We start from the raw sequence: 24,312 nt of genomic DNA on the forward strand, positions 1-24,312 counted from the left end.
AATGCTAGGGAAGATGAAAGCCCACTGCTGATTGCTTCAGTTTCACACCTGTTACACCTACATCTAGTCTAGTTATTACCAACCCAAGATGGAGCTCTGCAGGGCCATTTATCTGTATTTGTATTGAAACCATGGGTGATCAGATATCATTGGCACGTCATGGATACATTTTGCTGTCTCAACTTTGCGATTGATTTAGCCAATTGTGGGGACGTCATCCCATATCTCCGTTTTTTGTGTTGCTCTGACGCTGTCCCTTTAAATATCTGGAGTCGCCATAGTTACACTTTCAGGAAATGGTAAATTCATTGGCAGCATGCCCACTGCTAGGCCTACGGCGACGTCTAGAACTGTTTTTACAGTCATTTCGCCGTCTGTAATCGAGGGGAAAACAGTGCACACACAACACAGTAACCTAGGACATCGATATCTAGCAACCTTTGCTGTTCTATATTGACATCCGAGGGGAAGGAAAACGGTCCAACTGGTTGCTAGTTTGGTGGTTAGCTAGCTACCGCTAACTCCACAATCAGCGGTGAGTAGCTAACGTTAGCTAGCTTGCTAGCATATATAGCAAACGTTAGCTGGCTTGTCAGCTTTCTTTACAGTCGCCTTTTTCCTCCCAACCTGTCCCACCCAATAATGATTTATTTGAATGAGCTCAATTCAGTGATCATTGCAATCTGAGTGTTATGTAACTGTCTTTTAGCTTTGCTGCAGCCACACAGACGGGGCTAGTTCGTTGTCCAAGGTGCTGAAGTTGATCATATTTGCGTTGCAGCCATAAACCAAGGTTAGTGTTGTATGATTTTCATAAAGCCATCAAAATGTAAATATCAGTTGAGTTAGGTGATGTTTGAAAAAATTGTGTTAGATTTGAGTGCTGTCAGTGCTGTGTGTAAATTGACTATGCAAACAATTAAGCATTTCTAGCACATTACTGTTTCTTATAAAAACAAGAAGGGATGTAGTCAGTCTTTCCTCAATTCAAGAGAGACTGGAATGCATGGTGTTAATATTAGCGCTCTGATTACAATACTTGACTAGGGCCTTCTTTGCAGCACTTAACTATATGACTGGACAATAATCAACATAATATAAAACTAGAACCTGTGTGATGTAAAAAAAAAATACAGAGCATATTTTTTATCACGGACAGACCTCTCCCCATCTCTTTATTACAGACAGACCTCTCCCCATCTCTTTATTACTGACAGACCTCTCCCCATCTCTTTATTACAGACAGACCTCTCCCCATCTCTTTATTACAGACAGACCTCTCCCCATCTCTTTATTACAGACAGACCTCACCCCATCTCTTTATTACAGACAGACCTCTCCCCATCTCTTTATTACAGACAGACCTCACCCCATCTCTTTATTACAGACAGACCTCCCCCCATCTCTTTATTACAGACAGACCTCTCCCCATCTCTTTATTACAGACAGACCTCTCCCCATCTCTTTATTACAGACAGACCTCTCCCCATCTCTTTATTACAGACAGACCTCTCCCCATCTCTTTATTACAGACAGACCTCTCCCCATCTCTTTATTACAGACAGACCTCTCCCCATCCCTTTATTACGGACAGACCTCTCCCCATCTCTTTATTACAGACAGACCTCTCCCCATCTCTTTATTAAGGACAGACCTCTCCCCATCTCTTTATTACAGACAGACCTCTCCCCATCTCTTTATTACAGACAGACCTCACCCCATCTCTTTATTACAGACAGACCTCACCCCATCTCTTTATTACAGACAGACCTCACCCCATCTCTTTATTACAGACAGACCTCACCCCATCTCTTTATTACAGACAGACCTCTCCCCATCTCTTTATTAAGGACAGACCTCTCCCCATCTTTACAACCATGTAATCTATATGTTTTGACCATGTCAGTTTACAATCTAAGGTAACGCCAAGTAATTTAGTCTCCTCAACTTGTTCAACAACCACATCATTCATTACCAGATTCAGCTGAGGTCTAGATATTAGGCAATGATTTGTACCAGAAACAATGCTCTTAGTTTTAGAGATGTTCTGGACCAGTTTATTACTGGCCATCCATTCTAAAAACGGATTGCAACTCTTTATTTAGGGTTTCAGTGACTTCACTAGCTGTGATAGGGTTGAATCATTAACGTAAATAGACACGCTTGCTTTATTTTAATGCCAGTGGCAGGTCATTGGTAAAAATAGAAAGGAGTAGAGGGCCTAGAGAGCTGCCCTGCGGTACACCACACTTTACATATTTAACATTAGAGAAGCTTCCATTAAAGAAAACCCTCTCTCAGTTCTATTAGATAGATACTGTAGCTCTGAATCCATGATATGGCAGAGGTTGAAAAGCCATAACCCGTGAGTTTTTTTCAACAAGATTATGGTCAATAATATCAAAGGCTGCACTGAAAACAGTACAGCCCCACACAATCTTCTTATTATCAATTTCTTTCAACCAATCATCAGTCATTTGTGTCAGTGCAGTCAGTACATGTTGGGTGCCCTTCTCTATAATTGTGCTGAAAGTGTGTTGTTAATTTGTTTACAGAGAAATAGCATTGTATTTGGTCAAACACCATTTCCCCCCAACAGTTTGCTTGGAGCTGGCAGCAAGCTGATAGGTCGGCTGTTAGAACCAGTAAAGGCCACTTTACCACTCTTTGGTAGTGGAATGACTTTGGCTTCCCTCCAGGCCTGAGGACAAAAACTTTCCTCTAGGCTCAGATTAAAGATATGACAGATAGGAGTGGCTATAGAGTCAGCTACCCTTCTCAGTAGCTTTCCATCTATAATTGTCAGTGCCAGGAAGTTTGTCTTTATTGATCAATAACAACCATTTTTCCACCTCTCCCACACTAACTTTACAAAATTCAAACATAAAATTGGAATTATTATTTTGCTATGCATGAATACGACGGCTCACTGTTCGTTGTTGGCATTTCCTGCCTACGTTAGCCCACTTTGCCAGTGCAGTAATCATTCAATTAATTGGCAACATCAACTGGTTTTGTGTTGAATAAGCCAACTGATTTGATGAAAGATGGAAATTGAGTTGAATTAGTCTTTCTGACCAATAATTTCAGTCAACGTACTCAAGTGTTTTTCCCATCATTCTTTATATCATCGATCTTGGCTTCTTAATACATGTTTTTTGTTATTTTTCTTGAGTTTAGTCTCATCATTGATCAGTTTGCAGTAAGTCAGTCAGTCAGATGTGCAGCCAGACTTATTAGCCACTCCCTTTTCCACATCTTTTCAACCATACCGTTTTTCAATTCCTCATCAATCCAGCCTTAACAGTTCTAACAGTCAGTTTCTTAACAGGTGTATGTTTGTCAATAATTGGAAGTAGCACTTCAATAAATGAATAATGTGCAGCGTCTGGATGCTCCTCCTTGAACACATCAGGCCAACAATCATTTTTAACATCATCCTTTTAAGAGTCACTTCAAGATCTCTTATACTCTTATATTTTAGGCCCAGCTTCGGAAAACTTTGTCTTTCCTGGATATAGCCGCTATATTGTGATCACTGCATCCAATGGGTTCAAGGCTCTAAAAATGTGATCAATACATGTAGATGATCTTGTTCCCGTAGTGTTTGTAAACACCCTGGTAGGTTGATTTAATAACCTGGACCAGATTACAGGCTGTGGTTACAGTGAGAAGCTTCGTCTTGAGCGGACAGCTTGATGAAAACCAGTCAATATTCAGGTCCCCAAGAAAGTAGACCTCTCTGTTTACATCACATACACTATCAATCATTTCACACACATTATTTAGATACTGGCTGTTAACACTTGGTGGTCTATAGCAACACCCTAAAATAATAGGCTTTAGATGAGGCCTGTGAACCTGCAACCACAACACTTCAATTACACGTGACATAAGAGCTTCTCTGCATAACAGAGAAATGGCTCTGAATGTATGTATATATATATATATATATATATATATATATATACAGCAACACCTCCCCCATAAATATTTCTGTCTCTTCTATTGTAGTTATATCCTTCTATTGCTACTGCTGTATTATCTAAGTGAGTCTCAGAAATGGTTAATATATTATCTGAGATTTCATGAAGCCTTTTTTCAAAAGCGACATACACAGAGTGGACAAAACATTAGGAACACCTGCTCTTACCATGACAGACTGACCAGGTGAATCCAGGTGAAAGCTGTGATCCCTTATTGATGTCACTTGTTAAATCCACTTCAATCAGTGTAGATGAAGGGCAGGAGACAGGTTAAAGAAGGATATTTAACTCAATATTAGGAGTGTGTTATTAGTGTTTTATAAACTTATTATTATTATTATTATTTAACCCTTTCCTGGGTTGTATATCAAAGATGGACATAATATGGAAAAGTACAAACAAAGAAAGTGTGTGTGTGTGTGTGTGTGTGCGCGCTGCGGGGTTGAAGCTACGAACCCATAGGCTATGCCCTCTCATCCTCTCAAGGCTTTTGGGAGGGTTGAAGCTACAAACCCATAGGCTATGCCCTCTCATCCCCTCAAGGCTTTTGGGAGGGTTGAAGCTACGAACCCATAGGCTATGCCCTCTCATCCCCTCAAGGCTTTTGGGAGGGTTGAAGCTACGAACCCATAGGCTATGCCCTCTCATCCCCTCAAGGCTTTTGGGATGGTTGAAGCTACGAACCCATAGGCTATGCCCTCTCATCCCCTCAAGGCTTTTGGGAGGGTTGAAGCTACGAAACCATAGGCTATGCCCTCTCATCCCCTCAAGGCTTTTGGGAGGGTGGGCAATGAGCCTGTCATAGCAGATGTAAGCATGATTCTCCTGCTCAATCATCACATGATATGTCCTGATTTATCTGGAATTCAATTATTATTATTATTATTATTATTTTTTTACATTTATCCAAATAGAAACCGATTTGGTTTCCCAAAAATCATCTTAGGGCTAAGTTCATCCTTAGAACTTGCGTGAGAGCATCGTTAAATCTCATAAGTTGTTTCCCAAATCCATCGTTCTTAACGTTGCACTTGACAACGGTGGTAATGTAGCGCCACCCTCAGACCACCTCTAGAACAGTTAACGCGCGTCGCCAGATGCTTTTAAACCACCGGAGATCTCCGTTAAATATAAAATCACTTGGGTTTTATCCATCTCTCTGTGACCGCCAAATAACTTCAGAACAAAGTTGACTACAAATAAAAAGTTGTCTTTGCGGTTGATACAAACCAGCAACGTATAAAATAAAATATGCTTCATATGAGATGACTGCATTAAAATCGTAAGCGGAAGCCTAGGCTATAGGCCTATTTCAAACATATATTTAAATAGCCTACATTTCATGTTCAACCAGTTATATTTTGCTACTTGTAGGCTACTGTCTGTAATTTGTCTCTATATATGTCATGATGTGTAGCCTAACATGCGTACAATGATTTGCCAAATCTGTGATTTTGTGTATGTTTATAAGGAAAAGCAGTAGAATAAGACCCCTCAATATTTGCAGCCGTAGGTGGTAAATACAATAATCCAAAAGTATTGGGACAGTCACACAACAGTATTGGGATAGTGACACAACAGTATTGGGATAGTGACACAACAGTATTGGGATAGTGACACAACAGTATTGGGACAGTGACACAACAGTATTGGGATAGTCACACAACAGTATTGGGACAGTGACACATCAGTATTGGGATAGTCACACAACAGTATTGGGATAGTGACACAACAGTATTGGGATAGTGACACAACAGTATTGGGATAGTGACACAACAGTATTGGGACAGTGACACAACAGTATTGGGACAGTCACACAACAGTATTGGGACAGTCACACAACAGTATTGGGACAGTGACACAACAGTATTGGGACAGTCACACAACAGTATTGGGACAGTGACACAACAGTATTGGGATAGTGACACAACAGTATTGGGATAGTGACACAACAGTATTGGGACAGTCACACAACAGTATTGGGATAGTGACACAACAGTATTGGGACAGTGACACAACAGTATTGGGATAGTGACACAACAGTATTGGGATAGTGACACAACAGTATTGGGACAGTCACACAACAGTATTGGGATAGTGACACAACAGTATTGGGATAGTGACACAACAGTATTGGGACAGTCACACAACAGTATTGGGACAGTGACACAACAGTATTGGGATAGTGACACAACAGTATTGGGACAGTGACACAACAGTATTGGGACAGTGACACAACAGTATTGGGATAGTGACACAACAGTATTGGGACAGTGACACAACAGTATTGGGATAGTGACACAACAGTATTGGGACAGTCACACAACAGTATTGGGATAGTGACACAACAGTATTAGGACAGTGACACAACAGTATTGGGACAGTCACACAACAGTATTGGGACAGTGACACAACAGTATTGGGACAGTGACACAACAGTATTGGGACAGTGACACAACAGTATTGGGACAGTGACACAACAGTATTGGGACAGTGACACAACAGTATTGGGATAGTGACACAACAGTATTGGGATAGTGACACAACAGTATTGGGATAGTGACACAACAGTATTGGGATAGTGACACAACAGTATTGGGACAGTGACACAACAGTATTGGGATAGTGACACAACAGTATTGGGACAGTGACACAACAGTATTGGGATAGTGACACAACAGTATTGGGACAGTGACACAACAGTATTGGGATAGTGACACAACAGTATTGGGATAGTGACACAACAGTATTGGGACAGTGACACAACAGTATTGGGACAGTGACACAACAGTATTGGGACAGTGACACAACAGTATTGGGATAGTGACACAGCAGTATTGGGATAGTGACACAACAGTATTGGGATAGTGACACAACAGTATTGGGATTGGGACAGTGACACAACAGTATTGGGACAGTGACACAACAGTATTGGGACAGTGACACAACAGTATTGGGATAGTGACACAACAGTATTGGGATAGTGACACAACAGTATTGGGACAGTGACACAACAGTATTGGGATAGTGACACAACAGTATTGGGATAGTGACACAACAGTATTGGGACAGTGACACAACACAACAGTATAGTGACACAACAGTATTGGGACAGTGACACAACAGTATTGAGTGACACAACAGTATTGGGATAGTGACACAACAGTATTGGGATAGTGACACAACAGTATTGGGACAGTGACACAACAGTATTGGGACAGTGACACAACAGTATTGGGATAGTGACACAACAGTATTGGGACAGTGACACAACAGTATAGTGACACAACAGTATTGGGACAGTGACACAACAGTATTGGGATAGTGACACAACAGTATTGGGATAGTGACACAACAGTATTGGGACAGTGACACAACAGTATTGGGACAGTGACACAACAGTATTGGGACAGTGACACAACAGTATTGGGACAGTCACACAACAGTATTGGGACAGTCACACAACAGTATTGGGACAGTGACACAACAGTATTGGGACAGTCACACAACAGTATTGGGATAGTGACACAACAGTATTGGGACAGTGACACAACAGTATTGGGACAGTGACACAACAGTATTGGGATAGTCACACAACAGTATTGGGACAGTGACACAACAGTATTGGGATAGTCACACAACAGTATTGGGATAGTGACACAACAGTATTTGACACAACAGTATTGGGACAGTGACACAACAGTATTGGGACAGTGACACAACAGTATTGGGACAGTGACACAACAGTATTGGGACAGTGACACAACAGTATTCAGTGACACAACAGTATTGGGACAGTGACACAACAGTATTGGGACAGTGACACAACAGTATTGGGACAGTGACACAACAGTATTGGGACAGTGACACAACAGTATTGGGACAGTGACACAACAGTATTGGGATTGGGACAGTGACACAACAGTATTGGGACAGTGACACAACAGTATTGGGACAGTCACACAACAGTATTGACAGGTATTAGTGACACAACAGTATTGGGACAGTGACACAACAGTATTGGGACAGTCACACAACAGTATTGGGACAGTGGGACAGTGACACAACAGTAACAGTCACACAACAGTATTGGGATAGTGACACAACAGTATTGGGACAGTGACACAACAGTATTGGGACAGTGACACAACAGTATTGGGATAGTGACACAACAGTATTGGGACAGTGACACAACAGTATTGGGATAGTGACACAACAGTATTGGGACAGTCACACAACAGTATTGGGATAGTGACACAACAGTATTGGGACAGTGACACAACAGTATTGGGACAGTGACACAACAGTATTGGGACAGTGACACAACAGTATTGGGACAGTGACACAACAGTATTGGGACAGTGACACAACAGTATTGGGACAGTGACACAACAGTATTGGGACAGTGACACAACAGTATTGGGATAGTGACACAACAGTATTGGGATAGTGACACAACAGTATTGGGATAGTGACACAACAGTATTGGGACAGTGACACAACAGTATTGGGACAGTGACACAACAGTATTGGGATAGTGACACAACAGTATTGGGACAGTGACACAACAGTATTGGGATAGTGACACAACAGTATTGGGACAGTGACACAACAGTATTGGGATAGTGACACAACAGTATTGGGATAGTGACACAACAGTATTGGGACAGTGACACAACAGTATTGGGATTAGTGACACAACAGTATTGGGATAGTGACACAACAGTATTGGGATAGTGACACAACAGTATTGGGACAGTGACACAACAGTATTGGGACAGTGACACAACAGTATTGGGATAGTGACACAGCAGTATTGGGATAGTGACACAACAGTATTGGGATAGTGACACAACAGTATTGGGACAGTGACACAACAGTATTGGGACAGTGACACAACAGTATTGGGATAGTGACACAACAGTATTGGGATAGTGACACAACATTATTGGGATAGTGACACAACAGTATTGGGACAGTCACACAACAGTATTGGGATAGTGACACAACAGTATTGGGACAGTGTCACACAACAGTATTGGGACAGTCACACAACAGTATTGGGATAGTGACACAACAGTATTGGGACAGTGACACAACAGTATTGGGACAGTGACACAACAGTATTGGGACAGTCACACAACAGTATTGGGACAGTCACACAACAGTATTGGGACAGTCAGTATTGGGACACAACAGTATTGGGACAGTCACACAACAGTATTGGGACAGTCACACAACAGTATTGGGACAGTGACACAACAGTATTGGGACAGTGACACAACAGTATTGGGACAGTGACACAACAGTATTGGGACAGTGACACAACAGTATTGGGACAGTGACACAACAGTATTGGGACAGTGACACAACAGTATTGGGACAGTCACACAACAGTATTGGGACAGTCACACAACAGTATTGGGACAGTCACACAACAGTATTGGGACAGTGACACAACAGTATTGGGATAGTGACACAACAGTATTGGGATAGTGACACAACAGTATTGGGACAGTGACACAACAGTATTGGGACAGTGACACAACAGTCACACAACAGTATTGGGATAGTGACACAACAGTATTGGGATAGTGACACAACAGTATTGGGACAGTCACACAACAGTATTGGGACAGTCACACAACAGTATTGGGACAGTCACACAACAGTATTGGGACAGTCACACAACAGTATTGGGACAGTCACACAACAGTATTGGGACAGTCACACAACAGTATTGGGACAGTCACACAACAGTATTGGGACAGTCACACAACAGTATTGGGACAGTCACACAACAGTATTGGGACAGTGACACAACAGTATTGGGACAGTGACACAACAGTATTGGGACAGTGACACAACAGTATTGGGACAGTGACACAACAGTATTGGGACAGTGACACAACAGTATTGGGACAGTGACACAACAGTATTGGGATCACACAACAGTGACACAACAGTATTGGGATAGTGACACAACAGTATTGGGACAGTGACAACAGTATTGGGACAGTCACACAACAGTATTGGGACAGTCACACAACAGTATTGGGACAGTCACACAACAGTATTGGGACAGTCACACAACAGTATTGGGACAGTCACACAACAGTGACACAACAGTATTGGGACAGTGACACAACAGTATTGGGACAGTGACACAACAGTATTGGGACAGTGACACAACAGTATTGGGATAGTGACACAACAGTATTGGGATAGTGACACAACAGTATTGGGGGACACAACAGTGACACAACAGTATTGGGACAGTGACACAACAGTATTGGGACAGTGACACAACAGTATTGGGACAGTGACACAACAGTATTGGGATAGTGACACAACAGTATTGGGATAGTGACACAACAGTATTGGGATAGTGACACAACAGTATTGGGATAGTGACACAACAGTATTGGGACAGTGACACAACAGTATTGGGACAGTGACACAACAGTATTGGGATAGTGACACAACAGTATTGGGACAGTCACACAACAGTATTGGGACAGTCACACAACAGTATTGGGACAGTCACACAACAGTATTGGGACAGTCACACAACAGTATTGGGACAGTCACACAACAGTATTGGGACAGTCACACAACAGTATTGGGACAGTCACACAACAGTATTGGGACAGTGACACCACAGTATTGGGATAGTGACACAACAGTATTGGGATAGTGACACAACAGTATTGGGACAGTGACACAACAGTATTGGGATAGTGACACAACAGTATTGGGACAGTGACACAACAGTATTGGGATAGTGACACAACAGTATTGGGACAGTGACACAACAGTATTGGGATAGTGACACAACAGTATTGGGATAGTGACACAACAGAATTGGGACAGTGACACATTTTGTGTTGTTTTGGTTCTGTAGTCCAGCACTTTGGATTTGAAATGATACTATGAGGTTACCGTGCCGACTGTCAGCTTTAAATCTGAGGGTATTTTCATCCATGTCGGGCGAAACTTTTAGAAATTACAACACTTTTTGTACATAGTCCCCCCCCCCCCCCATTTAAGGCTGTTTTTTGAGGATAAAAAAGTATTGGGAGAAATTCACTCATGTGGATTGAAGTAGTGAAAAGTATTTGGTCCCATATTCCTAGCATGCAATGGTTACATCAAGCTTGAGCAAATGCATTTGTTGTTTTGTTGTGGTTGTGTTTCAGATTTTTTTGTGCCCAATAGTAATGAATGGTGAATTATTTATTGTTACGTTTTGGAGTCACTGTTACTGTAAATAAGAATAGAATATGTTTATAAAAACTTCTACATTAATGTGGATGCTACCATGATTACAGATCATCCCTAAACATTGTGAACGATGATGAGTGAGAAAGTTACAGACACACAAATATCATACCCCCCAAAAATGCTAGCCACCCCTGTCCCAAACACAACATCCTGGGGTGTAGGAACCACTAGGAACCAAACGGAGCCAAACTTGGAGGGACCTACGTACCTTGAATTTATCCAATAGATACTCTCACTTTCGTTGCAAAAATGTTTCATTACAGTGTTCGACTAATGAATACACCCATGATTTACCTGTTTTTTATAGCTTGTCCTCCTCATCACATCTCAGATTTATATTGTAACAAATTCAGGGAGGCCAGGTCCAGTGGCAGTCGACCACCTTAGCCGTTACGCCAAGAGATCCACACGTGTTGGATTAAGGTCTCTGCAGTATGTTGCTTGATTCTGCTGCTGACTCCTTTCTCAACAGGAGTATTAAGATGAGTGTCAACACTGTTCCCTGTACTGATCACATCCCTAATCTTTCAACAGGAGTAGCTAATAATATGAGCGTAAACACCGTGCCCTGTACCGTGAAGCCTACTGTCACCTTGCAGATTGGAGATGCTGAGACTGATTCATCTCGTCCCGGTGTCTATGTCATAGACGTTACACTTCCTATAGGACAGACTGTCAACGTGAGTCAATAAAACCTGACGGTCATTTTACTATTTCTTATTTATTTTTTTTATACACTGTGTTTTCCTCCACACACTTGGTCAAATGACAGGTAGGCTATGTGAAGTAGGCTATTTGAAATCTCCTCTGAAGCTCAAAGTGGCTTCCTTCGAGGCCAGGCTTTTCTACAACTTTCAAGCTAGACATCATTGCAACTCAACCATTGTCCACATGCTGTAACATACAGCACCAGTACAGAGTTTGGACACGCCTACTCATTCCAGGGTTTTTCCATATTTTTAGTTTTTTTCTACATAAAACTATGACATGAAAACTATAAAATATCACATATGGAATCATGTAGTAGCCCAAAAAAAGTGTTAAACAAATCTAAATATATTTTATATCTGAGATTCTTCAAAGTAGCCACCCTTTGCCTTGATTACAACTTTGCGCACTCTTTGCATTCTCTCAACCAGCTTTATGAGGTAGTCACCTGGAATGCATTTCAATTAACAGGAGTGCCTTGTTAAAAGTACATTTGTGGAATTTATTTCCTTAAAATGTTTGAGCCAATCAGTTGTGTTGTGTCAAGATAGGGCTATCTTCTGTATACCACCCCTATTTGGTAAAATACCAAGTCCATATTATGGCAAGAACAGCTACAAATAAGCAAAGAGAAACAACAATCCATCATTACTTTAATACATGATGGTCAGTCAATCTAGAGAATTTCAAGAACTTTGAAAGTTTCTTCAAGTGCAGTCGCAAACACCATCAAGCGCTATGATGAAACTGGCTCTCATGAGGACAGCCACAGGAAAGGAAGATCCAGAGTTACCTCTGCTGCAGAAGATAAGTTCATTAGAGTTACCAGCCTCAGAAAAATTAGCCCAAGTAAATGCTTCACAGAGTTCGGGTAACACATCTCAACATCAACTGTTCAGAGGAGACTGTGTGAATCAGGCCTTCATGGTTGAATTGCTGCAAAGAAACCACTACTAAAGGACACTAATAAGAAGAAGAGATTTGCTTGGGCCAAGAAACACGAGCAATGGACATTAGACCGGTGGAAATTTGACATGTATTGAAAATTCAAGGCACACTTAACCAGCATGGCTACCACATCATTCTGCAGTGATACGCCATCCCATCTGGTTTGCGCTTAGTGGGTCTATCATTTGTTTTTCAACAGGACAATGACCCAACACACCTCCAGGCAGTGTAAGGGCTATTTGACCAAGAAGGAGAGTGATGGAGTGCTGCATCAGATGGCCTGGCCTCCACAATCACCCCAATCACCCGACCTCAACCCAATTGAGATGTTTTGGGATAAGTATGACCGCAGAGTGAAGGAAAAGCAGCCAACAAGTGCTCAGCATATGTGGGAACTCCTCCAATACTGTTGGAAAAGCATTCCAGGTGAACCTGGTTGAGAGAATACCAAGAGTGTGCAAAGCTGTCATCAAGGCAAAGGGTGACTGATTCCATCTGTGTTATTTCATAGTTGTGATGTCTTCAATATTATTCTACAATGTAGAAAATAGGAAAACATTAAGAAAAACCTTGGAATGAGTAGGTGTGTCAAAAACGTTTTTTTTTTTTCTGGTACTGTATATATAATCTGTGTCTTATTCACTCCTAGATCCAGGAGATCTCCTTTAAGAACTACTACACAGCATACGTGTCTGTGCGTCTACTGAGGAGAGATGGGGAGGGGGCTGCTAAATGGACCACATGTCTGAGGAACCACTGTCTGATGCCCAGCCCACATACTGAAGAGGGTTCACAAGACTACTGCTCTGTCTACCGTCAACAGGTTAGGGGAGAGAGAGAGAGAGAGAGAGAGAGAGAGAGAGAGGGGGTGAGGGAGAGAGAGAGAGGGTGAGGGAGAGAGGGTTTTGAGGGAGAGAGAGAGGGTTTTGAGGGAGAGAGAGAGAGGGTGAGGGAGAGAGAGGGGGTGAGGGAGAGAGAGAGAGGGTGTGTGAGAGGGTGAGAGAGAGGGTAAGGGAGAGAGGGAGAGAGAGAGAGTGGGAGAGAGGGTGAGGGAGAGAGGGAGAGAGAGGGTGAGGGGGCTGCTAAATGGACCACATGTCTGAGGAACCACTGTCTGATGCCCAGCCCACATACTGAAGAGGGTTCACAAGACTACTGCTCTGTCTACCGTCAACAGGTTAGGGGAGAGAGAGAGAGAGAGAGGGGGAGAGGGTGAGGGAGAGAGGGGGTGAGGGAGAGGGAGAGAGGGGGTGAGGGAGAGGGAGAGAGGGGGTGAGGGAGAGCGAGAGAGGGTGAGGGAGAGAGAGGGTGTGAGGGAGAGAGAGAGAGGGTGAGTGAGGGAGAGAGAGAGGGTGAGGGAGAGAGAGGGTGAGGGAGGGAGGGAGAGAGAGGGGGTGAGGGAGAGAGGGTGAGGGAGGGAGGGAGAGAGGGAGAGAGAGGGTGAGGGAGGGAGGGAGAGAGAGGGGGTGAGGGAGAGAGAGAGGGTGAGGGAGGGAGGGAGAGAGAGGGGGTTAGGGGAGAGAGAGAGGGTGAGGGAGGGAGAGAGAGAGAGGGGGTGAGGGGGAGAGGGTGAGGGAAGGAGGGAGAGAGAGGGTAAGGGAGGGAGAGAGAGGGGGTGAGGGAGAGAGGGTGAGGGAGGGAGGGAGAGAGAGGGGGTGAGGGAGAGAGAGCGAGGGTGAGGGAGGGAGAGAGAGGGTGTGAGGGAAGGAGAGAAAGGGTGTGAGGGAAGGAGAGAGAGGGGGTGAGGGAGAGAGAGAGAGGGTGAGGGAGGGAGAGAGAGGGGGTGAGGGAGAGAGGTTGAGGGAGGGAGGGAGAGAGAGAGGGTGAGGGAGTGAGAGAGGGGGTGAGGGAGGGGGAGAGGGAGAGAGAAAGGGAGAGAGGGCGAGCGAGAGAGAGGAGGTGAGGGAGGGAGAGAGGGGGGGTGAGGGAGGGAGAGAGTGAGGGGGGAGAGAGAGGATGGGGGGGAGAGGGTGAGGGAGGGAGAGAGTGAGGGGGAGAGAGAGGATGGGGGGGAGAGGGTGAGGACGGAGGGAGAGGGTGAGGACGGAGAGAGAGGGTAAGGACAGAGAGAGGGTGAGGACGGAGAGAGAGGATGGGGGGAGAGAGAGGGTGATAGGGGGTGGGGGGGTAGTTTAATTATAAAAGGTGGTAAAGGTCATATAATATGGAAAGAGGAAGGGTGAAGAACTATAGCAGAACAGGTCAATACATTAGGAGGTATATTCTGATGATGGCTTCATTTGTACTGTACATCAGGCTAAAATATTCATCACCAAATACTCCTGAGCCATTTCATTATGAACCTTAAGAAACCTTGATGTGATGTGAGTAACACAAAGCCAATGCATTCACATTCTGTAAATGTATCTTGCTTTAAAAAAAAAGAAGGTTTGCTTAGTTTTTGGTAAGCTGATCTTGGAGGTTAACCAAATTATAGTTTGGCTTAATTCAAGTAGCAATTAATCTCATTTACATAATTTGTGGAGGTCGTATTTCCTGATTGGTTCAGTATGTGTGTTATGGTTGTTAGATGCTGATTGAACCAGACAATGTGACTTCAGTGAGACTGATCCTACGACAGCCGTCATCAGCCTGGCTGAATTTCAGCGTGGAGGACATCAAAATACAGCCATGTTTAAATGAGGTAAGTCACTTAAAAATGTATAGAGGGGGTTGTACTGTATGATCGAATAGAAAGAAACCACAATCATTGTGCCTCTGATCACCAGGCCTGCAGCATAACTGACTAAGGTTGGGGGTGTTTACCTGAGTAGTGAAGTTGAGAAACACTGCCAATTAAGATATTTCCACAATTTGAAAGTGCATTCATTCACTCTTCTTCCAGGATTCAGAGTGGGACATTCCTGATTGGTTGTCAGACCTCACACAGGTGGACCAACTGTGTGATTTACAGGTATGGCTTTTATCAACCAGTTGGTTCTCTTCAGTAGAACTATCAGCCCTTATAGACTGTATTCCAGGGTTCAGTATCATTTCCCCCTTAGGGATCCTTCGTAGTCCAGTATTGTTTCCCCCTTAGGGATCCCTCGTAGTCCAGTATCATTTCTCCCTTAGGGATCCCTCGTAGTCCAGTATAATTTCCCCCTTAGGGATCCCTCGTAGTCCAGTATCATTTCCCCCTTAGGGATCCCTCGTAGTCCAGTATAATTTGCCTCTTAGGGATCCCTCGTAGTCCAGTATCATTTCCCCCTTAGGGATCCCTCCAGGTCATCTATAAGTCTTTGCTAGGTAAAGCCCCGCCTTATCTCAGCTCACTGGTCACCATAGCAGCACCCACCTGTAGCACGCGCTCCAGCAGGTAGATTTCACTGGTCACCCCCAAAGCCAATTCCTCCTTTGGCTACCTTTCCTTCCAGTTCTCTGCTGCCAATGACTGGAGCGAATTGCAAAAATCGCTGAAGCCGGAGACGTATATCTCCCTCACTAACTTTAAGCATCAGCTGTCAGAGCATCTCATAGATCACTGCACCTGTACACAGCCCATCTGTAAATAGCCCATCCAACTACCTCATCCCCATACTGTTATTTTTTTTGCTCCTTTGCACCCCAGTATCTCTACTTTCACATTCATCTTCTGCACATCTATCACTCCAGTGTTTAATTGCTCATTTGTAATTATTTTGCCACTATGGCCTATTTATTGCCTTACCTCCCTAATCTTACTACATTTGCACATACTGTATATATCTTTTTCTATTGTGTTATTGACTGTACATTTGTTTATGTGTAACACTGTGTTGTTATTTTTGTTTCACTGCTTTGCTTTATCTTGGCCAGGTCGCAGTTGTAAATGAGAACTTGTTCTCAACTGGCCTACCTGGTTAAAGAAAGGTGAAATCAATAAATTGCGTCTCAGTGTAGGCAGCAGCCTCCTCTGAGTTAGTGATTGCCATAGTCTCTGCTCCTGGAGCTTCTCTTGGAGTCAACGGGCTGAGAATATCAAGTCTGAAGTTCCTCTGCCGGGTTGAAATCCACTGTTCTTTGGGATAGGAGTCTGTTTATCCTGCGGTGGCAAGAAGGGGAACGCGCTGTAGTTGCCACAGTCCAACCTGTCCCCTTTCTTGAAGATGGTGACGATGATGGCATCTTTCAGGTCACTGGGAAGATCTTCATGACTTCATCATTCCAAATCCTGACCATAAGGGAGTGCAGGGGCTGTATTAGGCATTCTCCTCCACACACAAAAACTGTCTTCTTCTGGGAGAAGTTCTCCGTCTTACTGGTCAAAGACCTTTCATAAAACACATCATAAAAGACAATATGGAAACACAGTATTTATTATGTTGTTGTGTCTCTAGGGTCATCCAGATCCTCAGACGAACACGGATAGCCATCTTCCTGGTCAATTACTTTTAGAAAAACACTAGCCCTTTATACAACATGGCTACATAAAAGAGAAAATAATATCCGTTACAATATTTTTTGTTTTGTTGTATCTCTAGGGTCTTCCAGATCCTCAGACGGTATCTTCCAGTATTCAGCAGATGTGGGCGTTAACAGAGGTCATGCAGACCAACCAGACCACTGCTTCCATAGGTCGCTTCGATGTAAGACGTGTTCGTATTGTTTATTTACACATGGAGTCAAACGTACACATCGCTTTTCCTGAGGTTGTGGGAGAGAAAGATCTAGAAAGTAAAGAAGGACCTGTATGCTTCAACACTTTTTTTATTTATTGGTTAAACGATGTTTCAATCCAAACATCTCTGCGTTAGTATCCTGGACCCAAGTCTTTGTCCGTTGGTATCGATTCCATTTTGTTTTCAGCTGGTTTACGGTCGACTCGTTTAATGTTCATTCTTTCTTCTGTGTTTCTGGGCAGGTTGATGGCTGCTACGATATCAACTTGTTGTCCTTCACTTAACAAGGACTTGACTGGAGGTTAATTTTACATGGTGTTGGTCAAATGTGAAGATCACCATTGTTATCTCTCCCAACGTGTATTTGATTAATTGCCTGACGATGTTATATTTAAGTTTTCTGAAAAGTATAAAAAAAAGTATATTTATTTGTGAATTATTAATTTTTTTAACACCTAGGCCACCTTTGCCCCTCATGATTGTAACTTTGTTTATTATACAAGTCCAATAGAAGTGAGATGCATGGTGGCCTTCAGCCAGATGAGGACAGTAGTGCTTCTTGAATGAGACCAAGGAGCCACTGTTAACTAACTATCTGAGATGTGGATATATCATACTGGCTGGGGTTCTGGGTGGTTTGCAGTCTCCAATTCTCTTTTTTCGATAAAAAAAAAAAAAAAAGTGACCTTTTTATTTAACTAGGCAAGTCAGTTATTCTTATTTACAATGACGGCCAACTCCCGATCACGGCCGGTTGTGATACAGCCAGGAATCTAACCAGGGTCTGTAGTGACGCCTCTAGCACTGAGATACAGTCCCTTAGACCGCTGCGCCACTCTGGAGGATAGGATATAGCATGCTGGCTGGGGTTCTGTCTACAATTCTCTTATTGTAAGTTATTCATGAATAATTATGAATGTCTCATTTCCCTTCAATGCAAACAATTTACATCAACGTTGTACTGATGAAAGAAGTGAAGGAATCGTTATGCTATGTATTAGTGGCTGTATAAGATGACATCATACATGCTCATATAGCAAGTCATTCATTCATTCAACACATAGGCTCTGTTATTATATCCCAATGATATTCCTGTATCCTGCAAGCAACCAACTGTTAGAGCGTTAGGTCGGTCTTTTACGGAACTAATTAAATAAATGTCAATTCCAAAAAGCAAAGTTCAAAAGATTCTCTTGTTTTGCTCCAATCGGAATCGCCCCCCAGGGGGTAAGAGAGAGAGATTGACTCAGAGGGGATTTACACCAGAAATGGCCACCTATCCTCGACATAGTGCACTACGTTTGACCAGACGCTTATGGGTTCTGGTCCAAAGAAGTGCACTATGTAGGGAAATATAGTGCCATTTGGGACACATGCGTAGACTGATGTAGGGCTTGACTTTTCTCTCTAATAGACTGCAGTACGAATCTCTCTCCCAACTCCTGGTAATATATCAAGTAGAAAGCTCTCTCCTCCCCTCTGTTTTTGTGTTTTTTCGACTGACGACCTTTAGAGAAAGTAGAAATCTCTTGAAGACACCCCATACAGTGCATCTTTCAACCAGGGCCTTTATCTTTCCAGGGTGTTTCAGTGGCAGTATCTATGACATTTTGGAGGTCTCTGTTCTGCAGTCTGTCTGTCCTGGATGTAAAATATTGGAGGTCTGTGTTCTGCAGTCTGTCTGTCCTGGATATAAAATATTGGAGGTCCCTGTTCTGCAGTCTGTCTGTCCTGGATGTACAGATTCCTTTCGAAGATACGCTACCTTACCAAAAATATGTGGACACATGCTCGTCGAACATCTCATTTCAAAATCATGGGCATTAATATGGATTTGGTCCATCCTTTGCTGCTACAACGCCTCCACTCTTCTGGGAAGGCTTTCCACTAGGTGTTGGAACATTGCTGCGGGGACTTGCTTCAATTCAGCCACGAGTATTAGTGTCGGGCGATTAGGCCTGGCTCGCAGTCGGTGTTCCAATTTATCACAAAGTTGTTTTATGGGGTTGAGGTCAGAACTCTGCGCATGCCAGTCAAGTTCTTCCACACAAACTCGACAAAAAAAATGTCTGTATGGACCTTGCTGTCATGCTGAAACAGAAAATGGCCACAAAGATGGAAGCACAGAATTGTCTAAGATGTAATTGTGTTCTGTAGAAATGTCCCTTAGCCCAGTCTAGGCTAAAGGGGCCTCATCCCCAGATCATTATTCCTCCTCCACCAAACGTGTGAGAGAGAGAGAGAGAGAGAGAGAGATTCATTTCCGGGTCATGAATCTGCACTGCACTCCTTAATTCAGATGACTAGACCTGGAAAGACCTATATCCCAAATGTCACCCTTATTCCCCTATATCAGTGGTTCTCAATCCTGGTCCCGGGGACCCAAAGAGGTGTAAAGGAAAGAATGAATGGGGCCATGTATCGTAGATTTTGAGTGAGATTTCACAGCAAGGGCATTGAAGATGAAACGTGGCTGGGTCTTTCAGCATGACAATGATCCCAAACACACCGCCCGGGCAACGAAGGAGTGGCTTCGTAAGAAGCATTTCAAGGTCCTGGAGTGGCCTAGCCAGTCTCCAGATCTCAACCCCATAGAAAATCTGTGGAGGGAGTTAAAAGTCAGTGTTGCCCAGCAACAGCCCCAAAACATCACTGCTCTAGAGGAGATCTGCATGGAGGAATGGGCCAAAATACCAGCAACAGTGTGTGAAAACCTTGTGAAGACTTACAGAAAACGTTTAACCTCTGTCTTTGCCCACAAAGGGTATATAACAAAGTATTGAGAAACTTTTGTTATTGACCAAATACTTATTTTCCACCAGAATCTGCAAATAAATTCATAAAAAATCCTACAATGTGATTTTCTGGATTTTTTTTTTCATTTTGTCTGTCATAGTTGAAGTGTACCTATGATGAAAATGACAGGCCTCTCGCATCTTTTTAAGTGGGAGAACTTGCACAATTGGTGGCTGACTAAATACTTTTTTGCCCCACTGTATATAATAATCTGTCGTTCTGCCCCTGAACAAGGCAGTTTAACCCACTGTTTCCCGTTAAGCCGTCATTGTAAATAAGAATTAGTTCTTGTCTGACTCGCCTAGTTAAATAATACATGTGCTTTTTGGATAGCATTAAAACGTGATGAGCCCTTCTCCCTGTGGATTAAGTGCCTAACACAGACAGGCTCCTCCTCTCCTCACGCTGTCACATAGAGTAATGAATCATCCAAGCCGTGTCCCAAATCTCACCGTGTTTCCTTTTGTAGTGCACTGCTTTTGACCATGTTCTATAGGTGCAATGCAGGTTACAGTCCAAGTAATATTTCATGCAATTCTTTCTACCTTTTTTTTCCCAGTAGGTGAAACAAGAAAGGTTGAATGGATCTATATTACACAGAGAGAGGCTACAGTATTACACAGAGAGGATACAGTATTACACAGAGAGAGGCTACGGTATTACACAGAGAGAGGCTACGGTATTACACAGAGAGAGGCTACAGTATTACACAGAGAGAGGTTACGGTATTACACAGAGAGAGGCTACGGTATTACACAGAGAGAGGCTACGGTATTACACAGAGAGAGGCTACGGTATTACACAGAGAGAGGCTATGGTATTACACAGAGAGAGACTACGGTATTACACAGAGAGAGGCTACGGTATTACACAGAGAGAGGCTACGGTATTACACAGAGAGAGGCTACGGCATTACACAGAGAGAGGCTACGGTATTACACAGAGAGAGGCTACGGTATTACACAGAGAGAGGCTACGGTATTACACAGAGAGAGGCTACGGTATTACACAGAGAGAGGCTACGGTATTACACAGAGAGAGGCTACGGTATTACACAGAGAGAGGCTACGGTATTGCACAGAGAGAGGCTACGGTATTACACAGAGAGAGGCTACGGTATTGCACAGAGAGAGGCTACGGTATTACACAGAGAGAGGCTACGGTATTACACAGAGAGAGGCTACGGTATTACAGGGGAGAAGCATCTAAGCAAAATAAACTAAGGCTTTAAAGAACCAGAACATTTTAAGGTTTAACAGAACAGGAGTTGATTTATGAAAGGTGAGGTCACTCCTTTGTTAATGTTGAAAATTACAAATTGTTCATCATATAATAAAGTTAGTTCGTAGATCACAGAGCAACTTTGCATTTGATTCTCTCTGTGACAAACTACACACCCGGTGAGCACAGGAAGTTGAAAATAGGTATTTTCAACATCTTTTGCTCATAGGGCAGGACTTAGTTGGCTTGATATATTATAAACTGGGTTGTTCGAGCCCTGAATGCTGACGGTCTTGGTATATCAGACTGTATACCACAGGTATGACAAAACATTTATTTTTACTGCTCTAATTACATTGGTAACCAGTTTATAATAGCAAAAAGGCACCTCAGGGGGTTTCTAGTGTAAGTGTGTATGTATGTATGTATGTATATATAATATATATATATATATATATATCACATATACATACAGTGCTGTGAAAAAGTATAGGCCCCCTTCTTGATTTCTTATTTTTTTGCACATTTGTCACACTTAAATGTTTCAGATCATCAAACACATTTTAATATTACACAAAGATAACTCAAGTAAACACAAAATACAGTTAAGTGATCATTTTATTTATTAAGGGAAAAAAGCTATCCGGACCTTCATGGCCCTACGTGAAAAAGTAATTGCCCCCCCCCTTGTTAAATCATGAATTTACTGTTGTTACTCACATTTTTTGGAAAGCGGAGTTCAATTTCACTAGACACACCCAGGCCTGATTACTGCCAGACCTGTTGAATCATGAAATCACTTAAGTAGAACCTGTCTGACAAAGTGAAGTAGGCCAAAAGATCTCAAAAAGCAAGACATCATGCCGCGATCCAAAGAAATTCAGGAACAGATGAGAAATAAAGTAATTGACACCTATCAGTCTGGAAAGGGTTACAAAGCCATTTCTAAAGCTTTGGGACTCCAGCGAACCACGGTGAGAGACATTATCCACAAATGGAGAACATTTGGAACAGTGGTGAACCTTCCCAGGAGTGGCCGGCCTCCCAAAATTACCCCAAGAGTGCAGCGACGACTCATCAAAGAGGTCACAAAAGAACCCACCACAACATCTAAAGAAATGCAGGCCTCACTGGCCTCAGTTAAGGTCAGTGTTCATGACTCAACCATAAGAAAGAGACTGGGCAAAAATGGCATCCATGGCAGAGTTCCAAGGTGAAAACCACTGCTGACCAGAAATGACAAAGGCTCGTCTCACTTTTGGCAAAAAAAAAATCTTGATGATCCCCAAGACTTCTGGGAAAATATTCTGACGAGGCAAAAGTTTGACTTTTTTGTAAGGTGTGCATCCCATTACATCTGGTTTAAAAGTAACACAGCATTTCAGAAAAAGAACATCATACCAACAGTCAAACATGGTGGTGGTAGTGTGATGGTCTGGGGCTGCTTTGCTGCTTCAGGACCTGAACGACTGGCTGTGATTGATGGAACCATGAATTCTGCTCTCTTCCAAAAAATTCTGAAGGAGAATGTCCGGCCATCCGTTTGTGACCTCAAGCTGAAGCGCACTTGGGATCTGCAGCAGGACAATGATCCAAAACACACCAGCAAGTTTACCTCTGAATGGCTTAAAAAACCCAAAATGAAGGTTTTGTAGTGGTAGTCAAAGTCCGGACTTGAATCCGATTGAGATGCTGTGGCGGGACCTTAAAAAGGCGGTTCATGCTCGAAAACCCTCCAATGTGGCCGAATTAAAACAATTCTGCCAAGAAGAGTGGGCCAAAATTCCTCCACAGCGATCGATGTGAAAGACTCATTGCCAGTTATCGCAAACGCTTGATTGCAGTTGTTGCTGCTGAGAGTTGGCACAACCAGTTATTAGGTTTAGGGGGCAATTACTTTTTCACATAGGGTCATGAAGGTTCGGCTAGCTTTTTTCCCCTAAATAAATCAAATCATCACTTAACCCAAGTAAACACAAAATGCAGTTATCTTTGTGTAATATTTAAATTTGTTTGATCTGAAACAGTTCGATGTGACAAATGTGCAAATAAATACATCAGAAAGAGGGAAACTACTTTTTCACAGCACAATAATTTTTCACGCCCAATTTTTCAGTTTTTGATTTGTTAAAAAAGTTTGAAATATCCAATAAATGTCGTTCCACTTCATGATTGTGTCCCACTTGTTGTTGATTCTTCACAAAAAAATACAGTTTTATATCTTTATGTTTGAAGCCTGAAATGTGGCAAAAGGTCGCAAAGTTCAAGGGGGTCGAATACTTTCGCAAGGCACTGTATATATGTATATATGTCTTTTTTTTAACCTTTTATTTAACTAGGCAAGTCATTTAACAACACATTCTTATTTACAATGACAGCCTACCACAGCTAAAGGCTGTATCCAGTCACTCCACGTTGTGTCGTGCATAAGAACAGCCCTTAGCTGTGGCATATTGGCTGTATACCACACCTCCTTGTGCCTTACAGTAGAAATGCGAACGAAAAATATGAACAATGAAATAATTTCTCCTTTCAGGAAATCCTGAAGCGTTATATTCATAAGAGTGTTGACTATTATAGATTCTCTGGGGCTATCCATATACTACTAAATATGAAATATCCAGGGTAGAATGACACCTTGAGTAGCTTCTTCTGACTCACTGATTGGTATTGTCAAATAATATAAACAGCATTCAGTCAGATATCAGCTGCAGAAATAAATTATTTCTGTTTGTCTTGTACCATCTGCTAATATTGAATTATAATGG

At 42.7% G+C, this 24,312-nt stretch overlaps 1 protein-coding gene across 2 annotated transcripts; it reads left to right on the forward strand.

Annotated features, from left to right (window-relative positions):
* The first annotated feature begins 298 nt into the window (after nucleotides 1-298).
* Nucleotides 299-18,705, forward strand: LOC139414473 (nicolin 1). Of its 2 annotated transcripts, none has more exons than XM_071162389.1 (8): nucleotides 299-535; nucleotides 721-793; nucleotides 11,805-11,950; nucleotides 13,576-13,749; nucleotides 15,457-15,570; nucleotides 15,772-15,840; nucleotides 17,390-17,494; nucleotides 17,770-18,705. In XM_071162389.1, the coding sequence occupies exons 3-8, from the start codon at nucleotides 11,819-11,821 to the stop codon at nucleotides 17,809-17,811; spliced, it is 636 nt and encodes a 211-aa protein (XP_071018490.1). In that variant the 5' UTR covers nucleotides 299-535; nucleotides 721-793; nucleotides 11,805-11,818; the 3' UTR covers nucleotides 17,812-18,705. The 2 variants fall into 2 exon arrangements, with proteins under 2 accessions (XP_071018490.1, XP_071018489.1); XM_071162388.1 differs by having other exon boundaries at nucleotides 304-535; nucleotides 710-793.
* The last annotated feature ends 5,607 nt before the right edge of the window (nucleotides 18,706-24,312 follow it).

Source organism: Oncorhynchus clarkii, chromosome 7 (genome assembly GCF_045791955.1).
Source record: "Oncorhynchus clarkii lewisi isolate Uvic-CL-2024 chromosome 7, UVic_Ocla_1.0, whole genome shotgun sequence".
In the NCBI taxonomy this organism is placed as follows: Eukaryota; Metazoa; Chordata; class Actinopteri; order Salmoniformes; family Salmonidae; genus Oncorhynchus; species Oncorhynchus clarkii.